Source organism: Loxodonta africana, chromosome 24 (genome assembly GCF_030014295.1).
Source record: "Loxodonta africana isolate mLoxAfr1 chromosome 24, mLoxAfr1.hap2, whole genome shotgun sequence".
NCBI classification, from domain to species: Eukaryota; Metazoa; Chordata; class Mammalia; order Proboscidea; family Elephantidae; genus Loxodonta; species Loxodonta africana.
This window is the reverse complement of record NC_087365.1, coordinates 50,612,633-50,634,617: the sequence shown is the minus strand read 5'-3', so window position 1 is coordinate 50,634,617 and position 21,985 is coordinate 50,612,633. Positions and strand designations below refer to the sequence as shown.

Below are 21,985 nucleotides of genomic sequence, written 5' to 3'. Positions count from 1 at the left end.
TTGGTTGTTTTTCAGTGCAGTCAGGTTGGTTCTGACTCATTGTGACCCATTGTACAACAGAACAAAACACTGCCCAGTACTGCGCCATCTTCACAGTCGTGGCTATGTTTGAGCCCACTGTTGCAGCCACTGTATCAATCCGTTTCATTGAGGGTCTTCCTTTTTTTCACTCACCCTCTACTTTAACCAAGCATGATGTCCTTCTCCAGGGACTGGTCCTTCTTGATAACATGTCCAATGTATGTGAGACGAAGTCTCGCCATCCTTACTTCCAAGGAGCATTCTGGCTGTATTTCTTAGAAGGAGCTTGGCCATCTTCAAAGGACAGAAAGGAGGGCAGTGTGGCTAGAGCAGAGTGTGGCTAGAGGAGAATGTGGCTAGAGCAGAGTGAACAAGAAGGGAGATGGCCTGAGGGGAGGCTGGAAGGTTGAAGGGGCCGATCAGGTGGGCATCCGGATTTTATTGAAGGGTAAGAAGTGGGCCTTCCCAGTAGTCTTAATTTTTTTTTTTTGGTTTGTCACGGCAATAGAGCGCTTTCCTCAAAGGAAGCCTTGCATGGCCCCCGATACATAACACAAGTAGCAATGGGGTGCTTGCTGTCGTCTCCCGGCTGCCTGCATTTCATGGTACTGAGCGGGTTTCTGGGGATTCTCGGGGCTTGGTGTGGAGCATGGGTTGGAAGCCACCCCTCTAGCCCAGTTGGCATTTACAGCTGAGGAAACTGAAGCCCAGAGAGCATGCTCGAGATCACATAGCCATTCAGCAACCCGTCTAAGGATAAAGCTCAGTCTTCCGAACCCTCAATGCTCTTTTTACCCTGTAGCTTGAAAACATTTTTCCAAGACTTCACCCATTACCGAGCCTGTAGAAGGCCCTTAGCCACGTGTTGACAGGTATGAATGGATGGATGGATGGAGGCTGTGTAAGCAAAGCAATTGCTTCTTAGGCAAGCGTTAGAGCCTGAAGTTAGTGTGGAAGGCAGAAACCGGGCACAGCTAACGCTGTTGAATGTTCTTTATGCTAACCCGAAGCAGCGTTCTCGGTACAGTTTTGCGGTAAGCTCTCCCCGCCTAGTTTTCTTCCGGTGTTGGCTGAGGGCTGTAACTGCTGTGGAGTACAGGTGAGGTTGTTGCCTCCGGTTTAGGCACTTGCCGTGGAATTGATTTCAACTCATGGCGACCCCATGTGTGTCAGAATAAAATTTGTGTTTTATAGGATTTTCAGTCGCTGATTTTTCAGAAGTAGATTGCAAGGCCTTTCTTCTGAGGCACCTCTGAGCGGACTTGAACCTCCAACGTTTTGGTTAGCGGCCAAATGTGTTAACCATTTGTACCACTCAGGGACTCCCAGGGTCACCATTTTAAATCAAGAAGAATGTACGTTTGAAACAGTGGTTTTCAACCAAGAGCGATCTCATTCCCTAGGGGACATAAGGCTTTCCCTGTGTGTCTCATTAGGCAGGAGACATACTTGGTTGTCCTAATGACAGGGTGGGGCGGTGTACTATTGGCTTCCAGCGGGCAGAGCCCAGGAATGCTGCTAAACATGCTATAGTGCACAGGACCGCCCCCACACAGGGAATTATCTGGCTCAAATGTCAGTAGTTCTGAGGGTGAGAGCCCCTGGTCTAAGACACCAGGTCCACCTTGAGTGCAGTGAGGTCCTCGCTCTGCTGGCAGCCCCTGGAGCCACAGGCACAATCACCCACATTCATTAATCTGCAAATTTTGTCTCTCTTTCTATCTTTATTTTGATCATTTGGGGGCCAAGCATAAATGATTGAAACTTTGAAAATTGAATGTCATCTGTTGCAACGCCACTGTAGATATACCTAAGAGTTACACTTGTAAGAGCAGTAGGCAAGTGTTAGACAGAAAAGCAGTTACTCCGTGTGGTTGTTCTTCCACACATTCCCAGCCCTTCCTTGTCTCTGCTCATCTTCCTTATTCATTGCTTCTTCCTCCAGCAACCCCAGGACCCCCCTGCTCAGAAGGGCCCCACGCTCACCACCAAAGTCCGGCGCACCATGAGCAGCCGTGTGCATGAAGCCGTGAAGGCCATCGCCCTCTGCCACAACGTGACCCCTGTGTACGAGTCCAACGGCGTGACTGACCAGGCTGAGGCTGAGAAGCAGTACGAAGACTCTTGCCGTGTGTACCAGGCATCCAGCCCAGATGAGGTGAGCGCCCAGGGCCAGGTGCGTGAGGCACACAGAGATCCCCTGCCCATTTCTATGTGCTTTACTCTGGGGTTCCTAAGGAAGTGACGTGCCAGGGCAGATGGTGACTTACGAATGGAAGCCAGGATGAGGCTTCCCTGTATATTTTCAGAAAAATATAAAGAGGAAAATGGGTTCATTGCAGTCTCACTTGGAAGATATGATTGTTGGACAGCTGGCAAATGTTTGGCATGCTGCAGGCCCCGTTTTGTGTGGGTTATCTGTGTATTATCTCATTTAATCCTCTCAGCAATCCAGCAAGGCACTATTACTGTCCCCATTTTCAGAGAAAGAAAATGAGAGGCAGGTAAAATAATTAGCCTAAAATCACACTTTTTTTTTTTTCTTTAAAATTTTTTTAACGTTGAAGCAATTTCAGATTTGTAAAAATAGAGCAAAAAATTCCCTTTGACCTTTTATTAGATTGCCCTAGATGTTAACATTTTTCACATTTACTTTATCACTCTCTCCATATATGAGTGTGTATATATATACCTATAGATATATGTCTGTCATAGTCATGTAGTGCTGCTATAACAGAAATACCACAAGTGGGTAGCTTTAACAAAAGAGAAATTTATTTTCTCACAGTCTAGTAGACTAGAAACCCAAATTCAGGGCCTCAGCTCCAGGAGGAAGGTCCTTTTCTTCAGTCTTCCCCTGGACTAGGAGCTTCTCTGTGCAGGAACCCGGGGTCCAAAGGACACACCCTGCTCCTGGTGCTTCTTTCTTGGTGGTATGAGGTCCCAACTCTCTGCTTGGTTCCCTTTCTTTTTATCTCTTGTAAGATAAAAGGTGGTGTAGGCCACACCTCAGGAAAACTCTCTTTACATTGGATCAAGGATGTGACCTGAGTAAAGGTGTTATATCCCACTCTAATCCTATTTAACCACAGGCAGAGATTATGATTTATAACACATAGGAAAATCACAACATGGAGGACAACCATACAATACTGGGAATCATGGCCTAACCAAGTTGACAGATGTTTTTGAGGGGGACACAGTTCAATCCATGATAATGTGTGTATGTGTATTTTTTTTTCTTTTTCTATTTGAGCCATTTAAAAGCGAGCTGTAGGTAAGATCCTCCTTTGCTCCTAAATACGTCACTGTATTTTTTCCTAAAAAAGGAGAACATTTATCAAAACGAAGACATTAGCACTGATACAGTACTATAATCTAACCTGCAGATCTTACTCAAATTTTGTTGACAGTCTCCAACTAACTTTTTTTTTTACAAAAGAAAATGTATTTTCCCCAGATCATGATCCAGTCCAGGACCACACATTGCATTTAGTTGTCATGGCTCCTTGTCATGGCTCTTTAGTCTCTTTTAATTTGGAACCAGCCCTCAGCTCTCCTTGATTTACATGACACTGGCCCTTTTGAAGAACACTGGCCAGTCATTTTGTAGAATGCCCCTTAATTTTGGTTTCTCTCTTGTTTTCTTATGGCCTAGATTTGGGTTGTGGGTTGCTGGCTCCATCCTTCCCAGTGTGTGTTATCAGGAGGCACGTGATGTAGTGTGTGCCATTCCCAGCCATGTTAACTTTGCTCACTTGGTTAGGGTGGCGTCTCCCAGGTTTCTTCTCGGTAGTTACCATTTCCCCTGGTAATTAATCTTGTGGCATCAACTCCCTAAGTGGCAGAGCCAGGGTTTTAACCCAGGGAGTTTGTCTTCAGAGCCCAAACTCTTAAACATTTTACTAAACCATCCTTTACAAGTCACAAGGAACATTCTGATATACCGGTAATCCCTGATTTACATATTCAAGTTACAACGAACCTCACTTGCAACCGTCTGTTTTGTTTTTTGTACATTATTTTTTAGTAAGTACTACATACAAAGTTGCAGTGCATAACTTGCTGATGTTATCATTCCCAGGTGTTCACTTGCAGATGTTCAGTTTTATGATTTACTGTTTAAAATACTGCTGTATAGCAGGCTGTGTATGACCTGGTCTACAGTGACGTTGGTATCAGTGTTAGAAGTTGTAATGGAGAGAAGATTGGGCAATATTCAACTCTAAGGACATATGACAATTGAACTGTGCACGTACCGACAGCCATTATGACCCTGACTTCATTGTTGTGATACCAGCGCTGACGTCATTGTAGACCAGGCCTACAGCGTGATCTTTTTCAACATTTCATACCATGAGAAGCATCAGTGGTTAATATGAAGCCGAGTTGTTCAGGTTTCTCTGACTGAAGCACCTGCACGGCTTACACCCCCAGCAATATGTCTAGCAAGGGAAATCACGCCAATGAAAGTTTTAATCCAAAAAAGAAGGTGAAGAAGACTTTAGATATGGACATAAAGATGACGATCACTAAGACCTATGATATGGAAAGGAAGTCATCGAAATAGCACGTGAGGAAGGACTGTCTCGTTAAACCATTTTGACAATCATTAAAATGACAAGAATAGGGTTTTGGAGGCAGTTAAAAAGGAGCGATTGGCTTAAAATCGACCATTTTAACAAAGAAGAGGCAAAGGCCAGTCCACGAGATGGAGAAGCTGATGATTTGGGTAGAAGACCAAATCCAGAAGAGAATTCCTATGAGTTTACTGATGATTCAAAGGAAAGCACGCAGCCTTTTTGAAAACCTGAAGGAGCAGCAAGGGGAAGACGACCATGAGTAATTTAATGCAGCAAGGGCTGGTTTCATTGCTTCAAGCGCAGACTGGAGATTTGGCTTACATAAATTGCATGTAACCGGAGAAGCAGGAAGCGCCGCTGTTGAAGCTGCAGAAAAATTCAAAGATGAGCTGGAGAAGAGGGAAGAGGAAGGAGAGAAGCTGTCGCGCCGCTGTTGAAGCTGCAGAAAAATTCAAAGATGAGCTGGAGAAGAGGGAAGAGGAAGGAGAGAAGCTGTCAAAAACTTTTACAGTGAAAGGATCAGCTGAAGTTTTTTCTAAAGTAAATCAGAGGCTTCAGTTGTTTGAAAAAATGGACCCAAATGCTGATCGCTTTGCTAAAGTTGATAGGCAGATGTGGGAATCCCTATGAAGTTATTGAGAAATATATGAATTAGAAAAGGACAATACAGACAATTCTCACTAATTTTCTAACTAGAAATGCCATCTCCACTCCCAGGGGTAATCCAGATGGTCCAGAACCTTCCACAAGTGGAGCTATTACCACAGCCGACGAAATGCCAATGTCATCCATGTCTTCTTCATCATCAGAGCAAATATTCATGATTTGTGTATTTTTTATGTATGTATTAAAATATATCTCTAAATTTACGTGTAATATTTTCAACCTCCAAGGACAACTAAAGATCAAATTTATAAAGATACTGGTAATAAAAGGCAATAATAATGAAAACTAAAAAAAAAAAAAAAAAAAACTCAGTTTACCTTGTACAGAATCCCATCGTTTGTGAGGGACTACCTGTATAGCCTTCCAACATTTTTTCATATTTTTTTCTTTAAAAATGGGGATTTTAATATAGTTGTAGTTTTATATCCTGCTTTTTACACTTAATCGTGTGTTTCCCAATTTTCTTGAATGTTATTTAAGAAAAAGTTAAAAAAAATTTCTACACCATTATCTTTATATTGGTAACTGTTCTTGTATTGTTGGAATTTAGGGTATTTCTAATTTTTACCAATGATATTTACAAACATTTTGCAGCGAACATCTTTATACCTGATGTAAGGTGTGCGTTCACTAACTCAACAAGTAACTTCTGAGTGCCAACTATGTGTTAGGCATTGTGGAGTAGAATTCAACAAGACAGCGGCCTATGCCCCCAGGGAGGTAGCATCTAGTGAGCCGTTGAAGGTGGAGTCCTGGGATCCCAGCTTGGCTACCCTCTCTGTGGCCCCAGACGTCTGTAACATAGGAATCACAGTAGTGTTGTTGGGGAGCCTTTAGTAGGCATTCAGTAAATCCCTGTGGGTCAAGTCCAGTGAATATTTTTAAGTCTCATGATACAAACCACTGGAGTATTTTCCAGAATTTTTTTTTACCATTTCACTCTTCCATCAACAGTATGAGAATTCCAATTTTCTCATTCATTTTAAGAAGAAGCTTCAGTAAAGAAAATGTTTTAAACACCTGGCTAGCCTGTGAGTATCAGTGAACTCATGGTTAACAGTGGTTGGAGGACTGCACAGTGAGAATCTTTTCCAAAGTTCAGAAATGCGGGGACACTTGGATGTCTCTTGTTCTGATGCTTCTTTCTCCTTCACGTGGACAGTGGAACTGGTCGCCTGGGAGACCCCTCCTCCAGTTGGCTCAGTATCCTGGACCATTGAGACTTGGTGCACCTGCTTCTGGAGTGAAAAATGCCAAATTTTGAGATGGGAGCTGTGTACAGAGAGGGTAGGGGGTAGGTTTAGATGATCTTCTGACCTACCTGGACTTGAGCTATAGGGACTGGATACTTTCTACATGGGTCATCATTCTTTTCTTTGTGGCTCACTGGGCTAAGTCTTGTCTGACCTCATGTCTTCCCTTTGGAAATGGGAGCATGGACACCACTGAAGGAACATGTGAGAAAGGATCATATTCTTGGAAGTTATGGACTGGGAACCAGTAGCTTATGGGTATTTGATGGGATCTAGTTCCATAAATTGATAATCTGACCAGCACTTTCACCTCTGGTCTCTTCATACTTGTATTGGCTATTGACATGCATACGTAGAGCTGTTTAATGCCTGCCCCACTTGGCTGTCTTCCCCCTGAACTTCGATATACAGTATTTGCTTTAGGGCTGTGCCCAGTTTTTCCCAAGGAGGCTCAATCTTTCGTGGAATGCCTTTTCTTAAGGTGGATAGTCCTTTACCTTGTCTGTCCATTAATTGCACTGAATTCAGATTTGCCTTGTTTTTATAAAATTCCGAGTAGTGGTTGAAAAAAAATGGAGCTGTCTTCCTTTGGTCTTTTTTGTCTTTACGGAGTCAGTGTTACCTTATTGGTATCTTTTTATTGATTTTTATCCTACAACAGTATTATTTTTTATTAAAGTTATTTCATGTTTGTAGTAGAAAATGTGACAATATAGGTAAGAAAAAGGAAAAAAAGCCAACCATAATCGTATTAACTAAAAGTGTAACCGCAGTTCTATTTTCAAAGGATGTATACAGCAAAATACAAATATGTTTATATAACTACATCACCTGACAGAAAGGAAAGCTAAATCCAGTTCATTCAGAATCTTTCAGAAAGCCATACTATTTCCAAATCCCTGTAGGATTTGCCTCGGCCCTGGCTGTGTCTAGAATCCTCCCTTTGAAATTCTATATCAATAAGCATTGCTATTCTAGGCAAAATTCTAGGCAAGGTCACTTTATGGCAACATACAGAAACCAGTATTCATTTTTATGTTGAAGCTGCTGGAGTATTTTCTACCAGTTGGCATGGGATTCGCTTCCTGTAACAGAAGGCAGTATTTCCTAAATTTGTTTCCTGTGCACACTCCGCTTGGGAAACCTTGAAGTGTCTTTATTCAGCTATCAAGCTATCAGTTTCCGCCTTGGGGCGCTGGGCCCTCCCTGCCCATACAGTAACTCCCAGGGGAAATGAAGTAGATATTATCTGACCAGAGATAAGTGGTCCTGAGATAGGCAGGGACTTTCAGCGTGACAGCATCCCATCATTTCCAGGATCTTTGGGAGCCCTGGGGGTGGGGCACAGCTGGGGGAGGGGAGAGAGGTGTCACGGTGACGCAGCTTTTAAAGCTTTTGTTTCTTGGTTTAAGGAGCCCAGGAGGCGCCGGCCCAGGAGCAGTTGGAACTCACCCTGCGGCTGATTCCTTGGTCTTCTCCATGAAGCCTCTCAGATTAAGATAATTCAGGCTTTTAAGTTCACCAGTAGTAGTATGCTCACCACAGAAAAAGTGGAACCCACGGATTCAAAAAGCAGTTGATAAAAATAACGTGTAATCCTCACCACCTAGCGACCACCACTGTTTATGTTCTGGTGGGGATTTTTGCAGACTGTTTTCTAAATTTATTCACATACACATATTTGTATATTGTAGTACACACATCACTGAACAGGGAGCAAGGTGAATGGAGTTCAAGCAACAACCTTCAGAAAGACATAAGGCTTTCATATTCCTATGGGATTGATGTGTGTGTGTGCATGTGAGTGTGCACACGTGTGTACACATGTATGTATGCATGCGTGTGTACATGGGTGCCTGTGGGGGTGAGCATGTGTATGTGTGTGTGGTCCTTAGGAGGATCTAGTCGTAATGATGATAAGAGTGGTACCGATAACCAAAAAACCAAACCCAGTGCCGTCGAGTCGATTCCGAGTCATAGTAACCCCATAGGACAGAGTAGAACTGCCCCATAGAGTTTCCAAGGAATGCCTGGTGGATTTGAACTGCCGACCCTTTGGTTCGCAGCTGTAGCACTTAACCACTACGCCAGCAGGGTTTCTGTGGTACTAAGAAAATGGACTTTAATTCACTACCTGCTCAGAGCTGAGCATTGTATGTGTCATCTTGTGACATAGGGTTACTATTATTGTGCCCGTTTTGCAGGTGAAACATAAGATGACTAGCGAACTTTCCCAGAGCCACATAGCTGGCATGATTAAGAGCAGGCAGCCCAAGCTGGAAGCTAGAAGCCCACAGTACCACCATCTTACCCCAAAAGGGTGTGTTTCTGATCTAGTCCACAGTAACCTTGAAACAAACGGCCACTGAGAGATGGGTAGGCTGTGTCAGTGGGTCTCTTCTCAATGGCAGAGGTGGTAGATGGAGAGATTGCTGCACCCACTTGGGACCTCAGGGTGCTGATAGTCATAGCTCATTGCTGTCAAGTCGGTTCTGACTCATAGTGACCCTGCAGGACAGAGTAGAACTGGTCCATAGGATTTCCAAGACTCTAATCTTTATGGAAGCAGACTGCCACATCTTTCTCCTGTGGAGTGTCTGGTGGGTTGAAACCACCAACTTTTAGATTAGCAGCTGAGTGCATAACCACTGTACCACCAGGGCTCCTTGACAGTCATATAGGCAGGAGCTGTGTAAAAGTACAATGAAGAAGCAACTAATGTAGAAGCCCATTTTTATTTTATTTTATTTCTTCTCTAAATGTCAAAGTAACATGTTTGTGGTAGACAAAGTAAGGAATTAGAGGGAAAAAAAAAATCATCTATATCCCCAAACTGAACAATAATCAGTTAACATTTTGATATTTTTTTCCTTCCTATCATTCTTCTTGGAAATCCTGGTGTCATAGTGGTTAAGTGCTATGGCTGCTACCCAAAGCGTCGGCAGTTTGAATCCGCCAGATGCTCCTTGGATACTCTATGGGGCAGTTCTACTCTGTCCTATAGGGTCGCTATGGGTCGAAATCGACTCAATGGCACTGGATTTGGTTTCTTTTGGTTTTATCATTCTTCTAGGAGTGCCAGTGGTGCCACGATTAAGCTCTCAGCTGCAAAGCTAAAGGTTAGCAGTTTGAACCCACCCAGCGGCTCTGTGGGAGAAAGACCTGGTGATTTGCTCCAGTAAAAATTACAGCCTATGGGGCTGTTCTGCTCTGTGACATGGGATCGCTATGAGTTGAAATTGACTCGCGGGCACCTAACAATGACAATCTCTCTTCTATACATACCATTTAAATATCTAGTGTCATTCCATATTCCATAGTGTCAAATGGTTCACTTAGTAATATGTTGTGCATATTATCCCTTTTTATTGACCATCTGTGTTAAGATGATTTCCAACGAGTGCACTCTTCCACTGCATAAATATACCATAGATTGTATTTTCTGTCACCCGTGCTTAACATTTAGGTGGTCTCCCACTTTTGGTGTCATAAATAATGTTGTAGTAGAGCTTTGTATGTTAAATCTCTGCACATTTCTCAGTGTGTATGAAAAAGGTCCCAGCTGCCTCCTTTTGTATTTTTTTTTTTTTGTCATGGTTGAGAATATATGCAGCAGAGTATATATCAATTCAACAATTTGAACATATACAATTCAGTGACATAGATTATATTCGGAAACCCTGGTGGCACTGGAGTCTGGGTAGATTATGTTCTTCATGTGTGCAGCCATTCTCACCCTCCTTTTCGGACTTATTCCTTCCATTAACATAAACTCACTGTCTCCTAAGGTTCCTGTCTAACTTTTCAAGGTGGTGGTGTCAATTTGATCCCATATAAATAGTTCTTTAAAAGAGCACAATGCTCAAGGCAGACATTCTTTACTAATTAAGCCAAACAGTTGTTTGGTTTAAGGAAGGCTTCAGGGGATTTTTAAAAAATCTTTATTGTGCTTTAAGTAAAAGTTTACAAATCAAGTCAGTCTCTCATATAAAAATCGATATATACCTTGCTATATACTCTTTTTATATACTCTCAGTTGCTCTCCCCCTAATGAGACAGCACACTCCTTCTTTCCACTCTCTATTTTTGTGTCCATTCGGCCAACTGCCGACCCCCTCTGCCTTCTCATCTCCCATCCAGATAGGAGCTGCCCACATAGTCTCATGTGTCTGCTTGATCCAAGAAGCTCGCTCCTTACCAGTATTGTTTTCTATCCCATAGTCCACTCCAATCCCTGTCTGAAGAGTTGGCTTTGGGATTGGTTCCAGCCTTGGGCTAAGAGAAGGTCTGGGGACCATGACCTTTGGGGTTCCTCTAGTCTCAGTCAGACAATTAAGTCTGGTCCAGGGGCTATTTTTGATCTAATTTTAAGGTTTAAAGATTATCTCAGGGCAGCGGTTTTGGGGTTGATCCAGCTTTAATGGTTCCAGAAAGCCTGGGTTCCATGAGAATTTGAAGTTCTGTTCTACATCTTCCCCCTTTTGATCAGGGTCCCGCTATAGAATCTTTGATCAAGGTGTTCAGTTATGGTAGCCGAGTGCCATTCAGTTCTTGTGGTCTCATGGCAAAGGAGTCGTTTTGCACTTCCTTAAATTTGTTGATTGAGAGTAAGTGTGAGAACAATTGGGGAAACTGAGCACTTTTCTCTGGGTGGGCCTGTGCCTCCTAGTCCTTTTGCAGTGTGGAGTTTTTAGTTTTTCATGGCTACTTTCACATTTCAGCAAACATAAGGTGTATGCAGTTCCCCTAAATGCCTCGGTGTGCCCCGTGCTCAGTCAGCTGCAGGCCTGCAGACAATAACAGCATTCAGACATGTGCACAAATGGCCATGCAGTGTTGACTCAGAGAGATTTAGGGGTGTGGCGGGGCTTCCACATCATGTCGCCGCACCCTGAGACCCAGGGGTCGAGGTCGGGAAACAGAAGTTGGGAACTTAAGGAAAAAATACTCCATCAATGTTATTTATTAATGAGTGGGATAGAATCTTGGAATAGGATTTTGGCTGCTCTAAGAGTGGGGGCTGTTTAAGGCAGAGCGAGATGGTGTTTTAGGGACATCACAGAAAACAGTCCCTCTGTTATTATCAGCTCATTCCTGGACCAGAGATGCTGAAAGTTCTTTGCCATCTTAGTGCTGGCTCAGGATAGACTTAAATAAATAGTCTTTGGAAAGTTAACTTTAAAGTTTTGTGAGGATGATGCTGGTCTAAAATATTCCTTCTCAAATACTAATGTTTATCAGAGTTAAGTGACAGGAGGCTGAATGTTGAGTACAGAATCAAAGAAGTTTTGATTAAGGCTTGGCCTTTTATATCATCTTGTTCACTGTTTGCTTTATGCTGTATTAAAAAAAAATCCAAAGCAATATTTAAAAATTGGAAATAGGGGCCTGATTTCTCCCTGGCGGCAGTTAACCGAGCAGGGCAGTGCTGTGCCTTTGGACTCGGCACAGTTTACCCATGGCCCCTACATGGCCTGCCCGGCCCCCGTCAGCATTTGAACCTGTAGCCACCATGTGACTCGTTGCTTAGTATATTTCTCAATTAAGTAAAGAAAGCCTAAGTCTGTGGATGGATTTATAATCTTGAAAGGCTAGATCGTAGCTAACCAGCTTCTCCTTTTGAGAGCCTGGGTGTTTGTCTTATTGAATGCCACCAAAGAACCCCTTTAATCAGGTATCAGGTTCCCGTCTTTCCATCGTACCTGCTCTCATGATTAGTATATACCCTGTCTTTGCCAAGAATGCAAGGTTGTTTAGTGTGAGCTGGCGTATTTCCCAAGCACACACTCCCAGGTACAAAGGGAAGATTATTAATACTTGTCACAGGTGGTTTATGGCCGGCCAGCAAATGATGAAAAAGCCCTTTCATTGACGGCTTCTGCATGAATTCTTCAGATGTAAAAAAGGAAAGTCGCATGCTCTGTCCTTTTGATTTCCTTCTGGACCCAAACCAGGACACATAGCCGACTCATAAGAGAACCCCCCCCAACCAAAGACTCCGTCTGTGTTTGCAGAATTTGATCTAGTTAACACCAATACATTCATTCATTCATTGACCTTAACGAGGTTTCTAATTCTGCTACTGCCCTGACTGAATATTCTGACGCAAGGGTCCCTGAGACCCCAACTCAGGTAGTTTAGAGCAGGGAGACTTTATGATTGTGTGACATGGAGTGACTCCTTTGAACCGAAGCTCCTCCTGCCCAGGTAACACTCGGCCTTCTGTATACGGTCGTTTTGGAAAGGAATGCGGTTGTGTCAGCGTGCCCCTCGAGTGTTTGTCTCTGCTGAAATTGAGAGGCGTTAGTGAGCACCCCAATTCTAAAACCATTTTCCCCCTCACTAGGAAGGACCCCCGGGGACGACGTAGGTTCTGTTAGAAAGTAGCTCTAAATTAACACCTACATACGTTAAAGTCGTGTATGAGAGTGGAAGGTGGGAATGAAAGACCCCCCTCGGGGCTCATATCCTGTTTGAATAACCCCCAAGGAGACCACTGAGGTTTTGATTAGGATGTTGGACCCACAGTGCTGGAGGTGGTGATGGTAAGCCCTAGTAGGTTCCTTAACTCCATGGAGAGGTTTGCAATGGAAGAAAGCACAATTAAAAAATGTTTACAAATAGTTGTCATTCACCCTTCATTGGGGGTATTTGTCACTTTTGATCTCTCAAGATTCCTGGTTCGACTTTTCCTCTCCTACAGTTCTGTGGGGTCCACACCTTGGGGGGCTGGGCTAGCCAACCCCAGAACTGCCTCCCTAGCCCTGAAAACTGTTTCCTGTTCTGGAGGTTCATATTCTCTCTCTCGAAGTTGCTCAAAAAACCCATTGTTGTTGAGTCCATTCAATTCACAGTACCCTATAGGACAGAGAACTGCCCCATAGGGTTTCCAAGGCTGTAGTCTTTACGGAAGCAGACTGCCACGTCTTTCTGAACCGCTGAACTTTTGGTTAGCAACCCAGCATTTAACCACTGTGCCACCAGGGCTCCTTCTATTGAAGTTAAGAGCATGTTTTGGGGGAATTCTTTGAGTATATCCCCTCGAAGCCCAGTATCACAGACTTTTCAGGACAATTATATAGATTGTTAAAGAGTGGAGTAACAGCTGCTTAAAAACAGTAATGAAAACAGTTCTTTCAGTAACAGTGTTTGAAAGCACCCAAAGAAGAGCTTCTCTCTCTGTTGGTTACTAAATGGAAGAAGGGTGTAAATTTAGTCAGGCTTTTTTGGCTTGTTTGTACCTAGATTTTTTGTGTATCTCAAATTGTGTTGGGCTATTTATCTACATAGTTAAAAGAAATACATGCCCATGCTAAAGATGTTTCAGTGGTGTAGAAAGCTAAAAGCAAAAGCCGGGAGGTTTTCCCTTCATGTATATTACTTCATAGACATTTTTATGCATGTACCCAAGCTTTTTTATATAGACAGATGGGAGTATTTTATATATGCGGATCTTCACTGATGTGTTCATTTTAAACTTCTAAAAAAGTTGTTAGCAGGCTAGACAGGCCATATCGAAAGTCACAGTCATTGGATTAAACAAATGAATGAATGAGTTTTCAAAGACTTCCGCAGGTTAGTAGCAAAAAAAAAAAAAAAAATCATTAGTTGCTTAGCTTTTTCTTTGAAAGTTGGAGGTCAGTAGAACGATTTCTTTCATCAGTCAAAGTAGAAAGCTAGTTAAAATTAATCATGGTTGACTGGTTATGACATTAATTAAAACAGGATCAAACAAAAACTAGTTGTCGCAAATAGATTCAGACTCATGGTGACCCCATGCGTGTCAGAATAGAACTGTGCTCCATAGAGTTTTCAAAAGTCGATCTTCCCAGAGGCCCCTGGGTGGACTCGAACCACCAACCTTCCAGTTACCAGCCAAGCATTAACCATTTGCTCCATCTGGGGACTCTGAAACAAGGTGGAGCCACGCATTTTTGAAAAAGAACTTCTCACTAATGTAAATTCCATTGAAATCAGCAACAGAAATCAGGTTAGACATCTGATTATAGTTGACTAACGATGTACAATAATACATTTTTAGAGTCAAAACAGAAATGAGAAATCATCTATTTCAAGTCTCTTATTTCACAGAGGCTCAGGGAGGGACCAGGCGGTTGGTGATAGAGCCAGGCTGGGAACCCCAATTGGGGCCGCCCCTTTGGGGTGTAGCAGGCTAGCCAAGAGGACACCTGGGATCTCAATGGCTGAGTTCTCTGAGCCTCGGTTTTCTCTGTACAGACCAGGGTTCTCAACCTCAGCAGTGCTGACATTTGGGGCCAGATCATTCTTGGTTGTGGGGGGCTGTCCAGGGCATTGTAGGATGTGTAGCAGCACTTTGGCCTTCACTTACTAGATGCCAGTAGCACCACCACCCCGCAGTTGTGACAATTCCGAATGTTTGCAGACGTTCCCACATGTCCTCTGGGGAGGGGCAGAATTGCCTCATGGAGAACTGCTGTAGCTACCCACCTGGTGGAGTGCCCGTGAGGTTTAAAGCGGAGCAGAAGGTGAAGCACCTCAACAACGTTAAGCTGCTTGTTTCCCTGTATTTGTGCTTGCTGCACGTTCTTCCACAATTGATCCGTGGTTGTGTTGTTGTTGGGTGCCGTCAAGTCACTTTTGACTTACAGCGACCCTATATGACAGAGTAGAACTGCCCCTTAGGATTTTCTAGGCTGTGATCTTTATGGAACCAGATTGTCTTCCCCCCTCGGAGCAGCTGAATGGGTTCAAACCACCAACCTTTCACTTAGCAGCTGAACACTTCAAAACTAAAAACCCACTGTCGTCAAGTCAATTCTGACTCATAGCGACCCTACAGGACAGAGCAGAACTGCCCCCTAGGGCCACTGTGCCACCGAGGTTCCACCAAATGCTTAACTGTGGTTAATCTGCTCTGCCTTTGGCTGCCACAGCTGTGGTGTGCCTCTTGCTTTGGGTCTGGGAAGAGAAGATAGGTTGTACCTCATGGGGGCAGCATTTCCTGCGGGAGCCCTCACAGGCCTGGAGGAGTGTACCATCACCAGCTGGGGAAGCAGTGATGACTTCAAGGACCACGGGCCAAAGCCCAGCCAACCCCAGTGACAGATGTGACTCCTTGCTCTTCACCTGTCCCTGCTCCCCCTGCTGCATTTGTATGACCTGTGAACCGGGACCCTCGGCCACGTGTCTGACCTTCGACCCTGTTTTGTATTTAGGTGGCCCTGGTTCAGTGGACGGAAAGCGTGGGCTTAACACTGGTGGGCCGAGACCAGTCTTCCATGCAGCTGAGGACCCCTGGCGACCAGATCCTGAACTTCACCATCTTGCAGATCTTCCCCTTTACCTATGAAAGCAAGCGCATGGGCATCATTGTGAGGGTGAGTGGTCTTTTGTTTGTGACTGAAAATCGCTAAACTTCCCAAGTGCGCCGTGTAGCGTATGCCCCTCCCTGTGACTTGGCATTCTCTCTTGCCCTCTCTGTAGCCCTCTTTGCTATGGTGTCTGTTCCCCAGACAAACAAGGGAATGGAATTCCCAAAGCAGAAAGAATGCCAGTTCATCAGGTAGGCAAACTGCGGATCAGTGCTGGCTGACCCTGTTTTAGAGTCAAAAGGCTAGTGAATATGGATTAGGCATTTCTTGCTAATGCAGTTCTCACTGCATACTCTTTGGTTAATTAAATAATTTGAATTGTTCTTAATTTGTGCGCTCAGAAAGTTATCAAGAGAAATGATTGCTCAACATCATCATGTTGTCAAGTTTGTCTCAGATTTTTAAAAAATATTTTTTGAACCTTCTGTTGAGCTATCACATACACAGAGAACAGTGCAAACATCCTCAGTGTACTGCTCAGGTTTTTACAAAGTTAGTATTATGTGACCAGCACCCAGAACGAGGAACAGAACAGGACTCACCATCACCCTGAAGCCCCTTGGCCCCTTTCTAGCCACCACACACCCTCCCCCCCATAACAAGGGTATAACCACTCTTCTGATTTCTACCACCAATTAGTTTTGTTTGTGTCTGAACTTGATATGAGTGGAAAATATGGTAGATACCCTTTTGTGTCTGGGTTCATTTGTTCAAATTTATGTGTGTGACGGTCTTCCCTATTTTTGTATATGTTGTATTCAAAGCATTTTTTAAAGAAATGAAACGTGGTGAGTTCAGTAGAAGCCCCATCTGTGCTTCCTAGATGCCATTTCACTCCAAGTTCATCATTCTTAGGAATTTTAAAATACTCTTAGCAGATATGTTTGGGTTTAAACAATATGTATACAGTTTTACATGTGTTTTATTCTCTTTGTCATTGGTGTCATAGTGTATGCATCTTTATGCCACTTCTTGTTTTTGCTCAACATTTTAAAAAACTTTATTTCATACATTTAATCCTATGTATACACCTCTGTTGTTTGGTTCCATTCCAGCTCCTTCTTTGTCTTAGTTATCTAGTGCTGCTGTAACAGAAACACCATAAGTGGATGGCTTTAACAAACAAATTTATTTTTTCAGTTTAGGAGGCTAGAAGTCCAAATTTAGGACACTGGCTCTAGGGAGGGCTTTCTCACTCTGTTGGCTCTAGGGGAAGGTCCTTGTCTCTTCAGCTTCTGTTTCCTTGTTCCTAGGAGATCTCCATGTGGCTTGGCATCTATCTTCCCCATCTCTGCTTGCTTAATCTGCTTCCTTTTAAATTTTGTAACAGGTTGACTCAAGATACACTCTACACTAATCCTGTCTCATTAACATAACAAAGACAACACATTCCCAAATGGAATTATAACCACAGGCATAGAGGTTAGATTTTACACCACACATTTTTGGAAACGCAGTCAGTCCATAATGCTTTTGACAGATATTTAGGTTTCTGCCTCTTTTTTGCTACTATAAGCCATATAGCTGTGCCCATCCTTGTCACTTTTCAGTCTCCTTTGTAGAGAACCATGGTGTGAATGTTTCTCTGCAGAGTATACCGAGAGGTGGAGTTGCCAGGTTGTAGAATATACACATCTTCAACTCCACCAGATATCATCAACTTTTTCTCAAAGTGGTTATAATAATCTCAGTCTCACTAGCAGTACACGAGCGTTCCTGTTCCTCCACGTCCTCATCAACATTTGATATTGTCAGGCTTTTTAAATTTTGCCCATCCGAAGAGTCTGATTTAGTGTTTTTCTATTGGCTCTTTTACCGATGAGAAATTATACTTTCCATTCTGGGAAACTTGGATAAGCTATTCATGTGCTGCTTCCTTCAGTAGTTCTTAAACCTGGCATATGATCACAATTATCAAGGGAGCTTTTAAACTACAGATTATTTGCTTTCATCCTAGACCTATTTTGATATTGGGGTGGTTCCCTGATATTTTTAAGGTTTTCCACATTATTTGGCTTGGTTGGGGAAGTCTGCCTCAGACCATGGGAATCTTTAGAATAAGACTCATCTTCTCAGGATTTTTTTTTTTTTTTAAACAAATTTTGGATCCCCTCCATTCATGTCTACCCAAGTGTTTCACACCTTAGGAATCAAAGAGTTACAGATTCTCTTTTGTAAATTAATATAAGTAGAAATTGACATGCAGGCTGTTGGGCATGTGGTCCTGTGTCCCTTTTTGGCAGTAGAGTATTTTTAGCCAGTGGGATTGCCCCATTAGCTTCAGTTTTACAAGTTCCTTGACTTCGAGTAACTCTTGGGGCATCTTTTTCTTTGTGTTACTTATCACATATTGTAATTCTTTCTTTATTGTGAGTTTACTTATTCAGTGTCTGTCTTTTCTACTGGACACTAAGGTCAGGGACTAGACTAATTTTGTTCGTCCCAGTGTCTCCTGTGCCTAGCACTTGTGCCTACATGCTGAATTAAACAGGGCTCAATAGTGATGGTCAATTATTTTTTTTATGTTTGGGCAGCTATCAAAAAGGACACTAAAAAACAAACAAAAAAACCTAACAACTTTTTCTAGCACTCCTAGATTTTCATTCGTCTCCTCAGTCATTTACATGGTAACTTAGGTTCCTGGGGACGCTCCAGTTTGGTAGGAGTAGTGGTGGTGGTTTAAAGCAATCGGTTGCTAACTCGAAGGTTGGTGGTTGGAAACTACCAGTGGCTCTGCAGGAGAAAGGTGTGGCAGTCTGCCTCTGTAGAGAGTTACAGCCTTGGAAGCCCTGTGGGGTCACTATGAGTAGGAATCAACTCGAGGGCAGTGGGTAGGAGAGCTGGTGGTGGTGGTGGTGGTAGCAGCAGCAGCAGCTTTGTGCCTGGGGCAGCTCCAGTTTAGTAGTAGTAATAGGTGGTGGTGGGAGTGGCAGCAGCAGCACTGATACTAGTAGCAATAGAAACAACAATAGCCGTAATGATAGGCAACATTTGAATAGTGTTTATTGTGGGTCAGGCGCTCTTCTAAGTGATTTACGTAAACTCACACATTTAATTCTCACCATAACCCAGCGAGGTAGGTACCATTATGATTGTCATTTGACAGAGGAGAAACCGAGGTATAGAGAGGCTAAGAAACTCGCCCAAGTTCACACTGCTAGAAAATGGTGGAGCCAGGATTCTGTCCCAGGCTCTCTGGCTCCCAAGTCCATGTTCTTTACCACTAGGGCCTAGGCATTCAGATGTGACAGGAGGGAGGTTGAAAAGCTCATGGAGCATCCGTGATGTTGGGGTAGTGTATTAGTTATGTATTACCATGTAACAGATGACCCCACCCTTAGTGGCTTAAAACAATATTATTATCTCACAGCTGTTGTGGTCAGGAGTCGGGTGTGGCTTAGCTGGAGCCTCTAGCTCAGGGACTCTCAAGTCTGCAGTCAAGGTGTCAGCTGGGGCTGCAGACACCCAAAGGTCAACTGGGGCAGGAGTCATTTCCAGGCACAGCCTGGCAAGATTTAGTCCCTCCCCACATGGGCCTTCCACAGGTCAACTCATAGGGCAGCTGGCTTCGTCAGAGGGAGTGAGGGAGAGAGAGCTTGAACAAGACCAACGTCAGAGTCTTTTGTAACCTGACCTTGGAAGTCACACCCATTCCTTTTGCCTTATTCTATAATTAGAAGCAAGCCACTGGGTCCAGCTCCCACTCAAAGGGAGTGGATTACACAGGCTGTGGGCACCAGGAGGCAGGGTCTTTAGGAGCCAATTCAGAGGTGGAAGACAGAGACAGTTCCAGGGGCTGCTATTCTCGATCCAGTGAGAGCTGGTGTGAACATGCTTTGAAAATGACAAATTCTGAGGAATTTTTATGTCCAGATGCCCGTAGGCACTTCCAGACTGTCCAGGAGGTGTATTCTTGGCAGCTTTTGGGTGGGGAGGGAGCTTTCCCCTCACACAGCTGCTGCTGTCCCCGGAGTCCACACCTGGCCTGCCCCATAGCTTCTGAACCATATCTTGAGTACGCATCTGACGTTCAGAGCGTCTGTGGTCTGGAAGCAGCAGCCCAAATCCTGTGGGTGGGTGTTTCCAGGGAATTCGAGTCATCATCTACTTCGTGATTATTTTTGTTCCAGCCTTTATTTTTCAAGTTGTAGGGCTGTGGGATCTGCTGAAGTCGTTTGAGGGTTGACTCATCATTGAACAGTGGCCGATATCAGCCATTCTGGAATAAGTGAGTGGTAGACACCCCCTTTCAGTTAGTTGTAAAGGACACTCGTTCCCAGACCCTTGTCGTATTTTATGAGACACCGCCCCGTGTCTTCTCCCAGTAAGAACAGGTACTCGGCCAGAAGCACTGTATACAAATGGACGAGTCTGTCATTTTTTAAACCACCCCCCCCACCATGCTGTAGTTATTAAATAATCAACAGTGGTGGTTAAGGCATTTGGAACAAACAAATATATACTGGGGAGGACTGAAACTCCTGTTGGCACAACCCAGAGACAACCACAGGTGTCTTCTCAGGGAGTTTCCTTCCAGTCTTTCATCTAAGCATATGTGAGTACCTTCGTATTGCCATATACGTTTTGATAAAATTAATATCCAACTCAATATAAGATTTGCTAACCTTTCCCCACCTTATTGAACTATATATGGTGAAAATTTTCTCATGTCATTAAGGCATGATATTTAATGTGTACGTGGTCTTTTGTTGAAAGAACATACCGTTATTTAACTTTTTTTTTTTTTGGATACTTAGGCTGTTTATAGGAGCCCTGGTGGCATAGTAGTTAAGAGCTCAGCTGTTCACCAAAAGGTCAGCAGTTCAAATCCACCAGCCACTCCTTGGAAACCCTATGGGGTAGTTCTCCTCTGTCCTATAGGGTCGGTCGCTATGAGTTGGAACCAACTCGATGGCACCTAATGACAACAACCGGCTGTTTGTAATTTTTCACTAATAAAAATAATTCTGCTATGAACATCCATCTTTCCCAGGCTATCTGTAATAAAATGCATATTATTTTGCTTGTAATTTTATAATTATAAATGTATATAATTTTTCTCGTTTTCTGGCTTGTCTGCTTCTTTATCTTTCGTTTGGGCAGGTGGAGATGGGTGTCCAGGGCTTTTAGGCTGATTCGCCACTTTGCATAAATCTCACTACACCCCTCTAATGAGGTGGTTCTTATCAGGGTGATCTTGCCCCGGGGGTGGGGCATTCAGCAATGTCTGGAGACATTTTTTGGTTGTCACAACCTGGATGAGGATGCTACTGGCATCTGGTGAGTAGAGGCCAGGGATACTGCTAAATACCCTTCAATGCACAATAAAGAATCACTGGCCCAGTTGATTATGCTGAGGCTGATGTCTTCCTATAACCCACTTGCTATCTGAAAGTAACTGTCCATGTCACCTGATGTGAGAAAGTTAGCTTAGGCGTAAAACTTCTCTAGGCTTGGTCTAGCGACTGCTGACAGTTAATAGTTTTGCTCTCCCCTGTCTGTTTCATCCAACCTTTTTATTTTTTATTTCATTTTTTAATTGTACTTTAGATGAAGGTTTATAGAGGAAACTAGTTTTTCATTAAATAGTACATGTACTGTTTTATGAATGTCACCTGTCAGCACTCTCCCTTCTCAACCTTGGGTTCCCTATTACCAGTTTTCCTGTCCCCTCCTGCCTTCTAGTTCTTGCCCCTGGGCTGGTGTACCCCTTTAGTCTCGTTTTCTTTTATGGGCCTGTCTGATCTTTGGCTGAAGGGTGAACCTCAGGAGTGACTTCGTTACTGAGCTGAAAGGGTGTCCAGGGTTTCATACTCTCAGGGTTTCTTCAGTCTCTGTCAGGTCAGCAAGTCTGGTCTTTCTTTTTGAGTTAGAATCTTGTTCTACATTTTTCTCAATTCTGTCCAGGACCCTCTATTGTGATCCCTGTCAGAGCAGTCAGTGGTGGTAGCCGGGCACCATCTAGTTGTACTGGACTCAGTCTGGGAGAGGCTGTGGTAGCTGTGGTCCATTAGTCCTTTGGACTAATCTTTCCCTGTATCTTTAGTTTTCTTCATTCTTCCTTTCTTCCGAAGGGGAGACTAGTAGAGTATGCTAGATGGCCATTTAA

At 43.6% G+C, this 21,985-nt stretch overlaps 1 protein-coding gene across 3 annotated transcripts in view; it reads left to right on the top strand.

The window, feature by feature from the left end:
- The window catches only part of ATP9A (ATPase phospholipid transporting 9A (putative)), a 148,638-nt gene that overhangs the window by 91,700 nt on the left and 34,953 nt on the right, over positions 1 to 21,985 (top strand). For all 3 annotated transcript variants that reach the window (XM_064276221.1, XM_064276222.1, XM_064276223.1), the window contains exons 14-15: positions 1,967 to 2,179; positions 15,721 to 15,882. In XM_064276221.1, the coding sequence (XP_064132291.1) occupies positions 1,967 to 2,179; positions 15,721 to 15,882 (375 nt within the window). The remainder of the gene's footprint in view (positions 1 to 1,966; positions 2,180 to 15,720; positions 15,883 to 21,985) is intronic.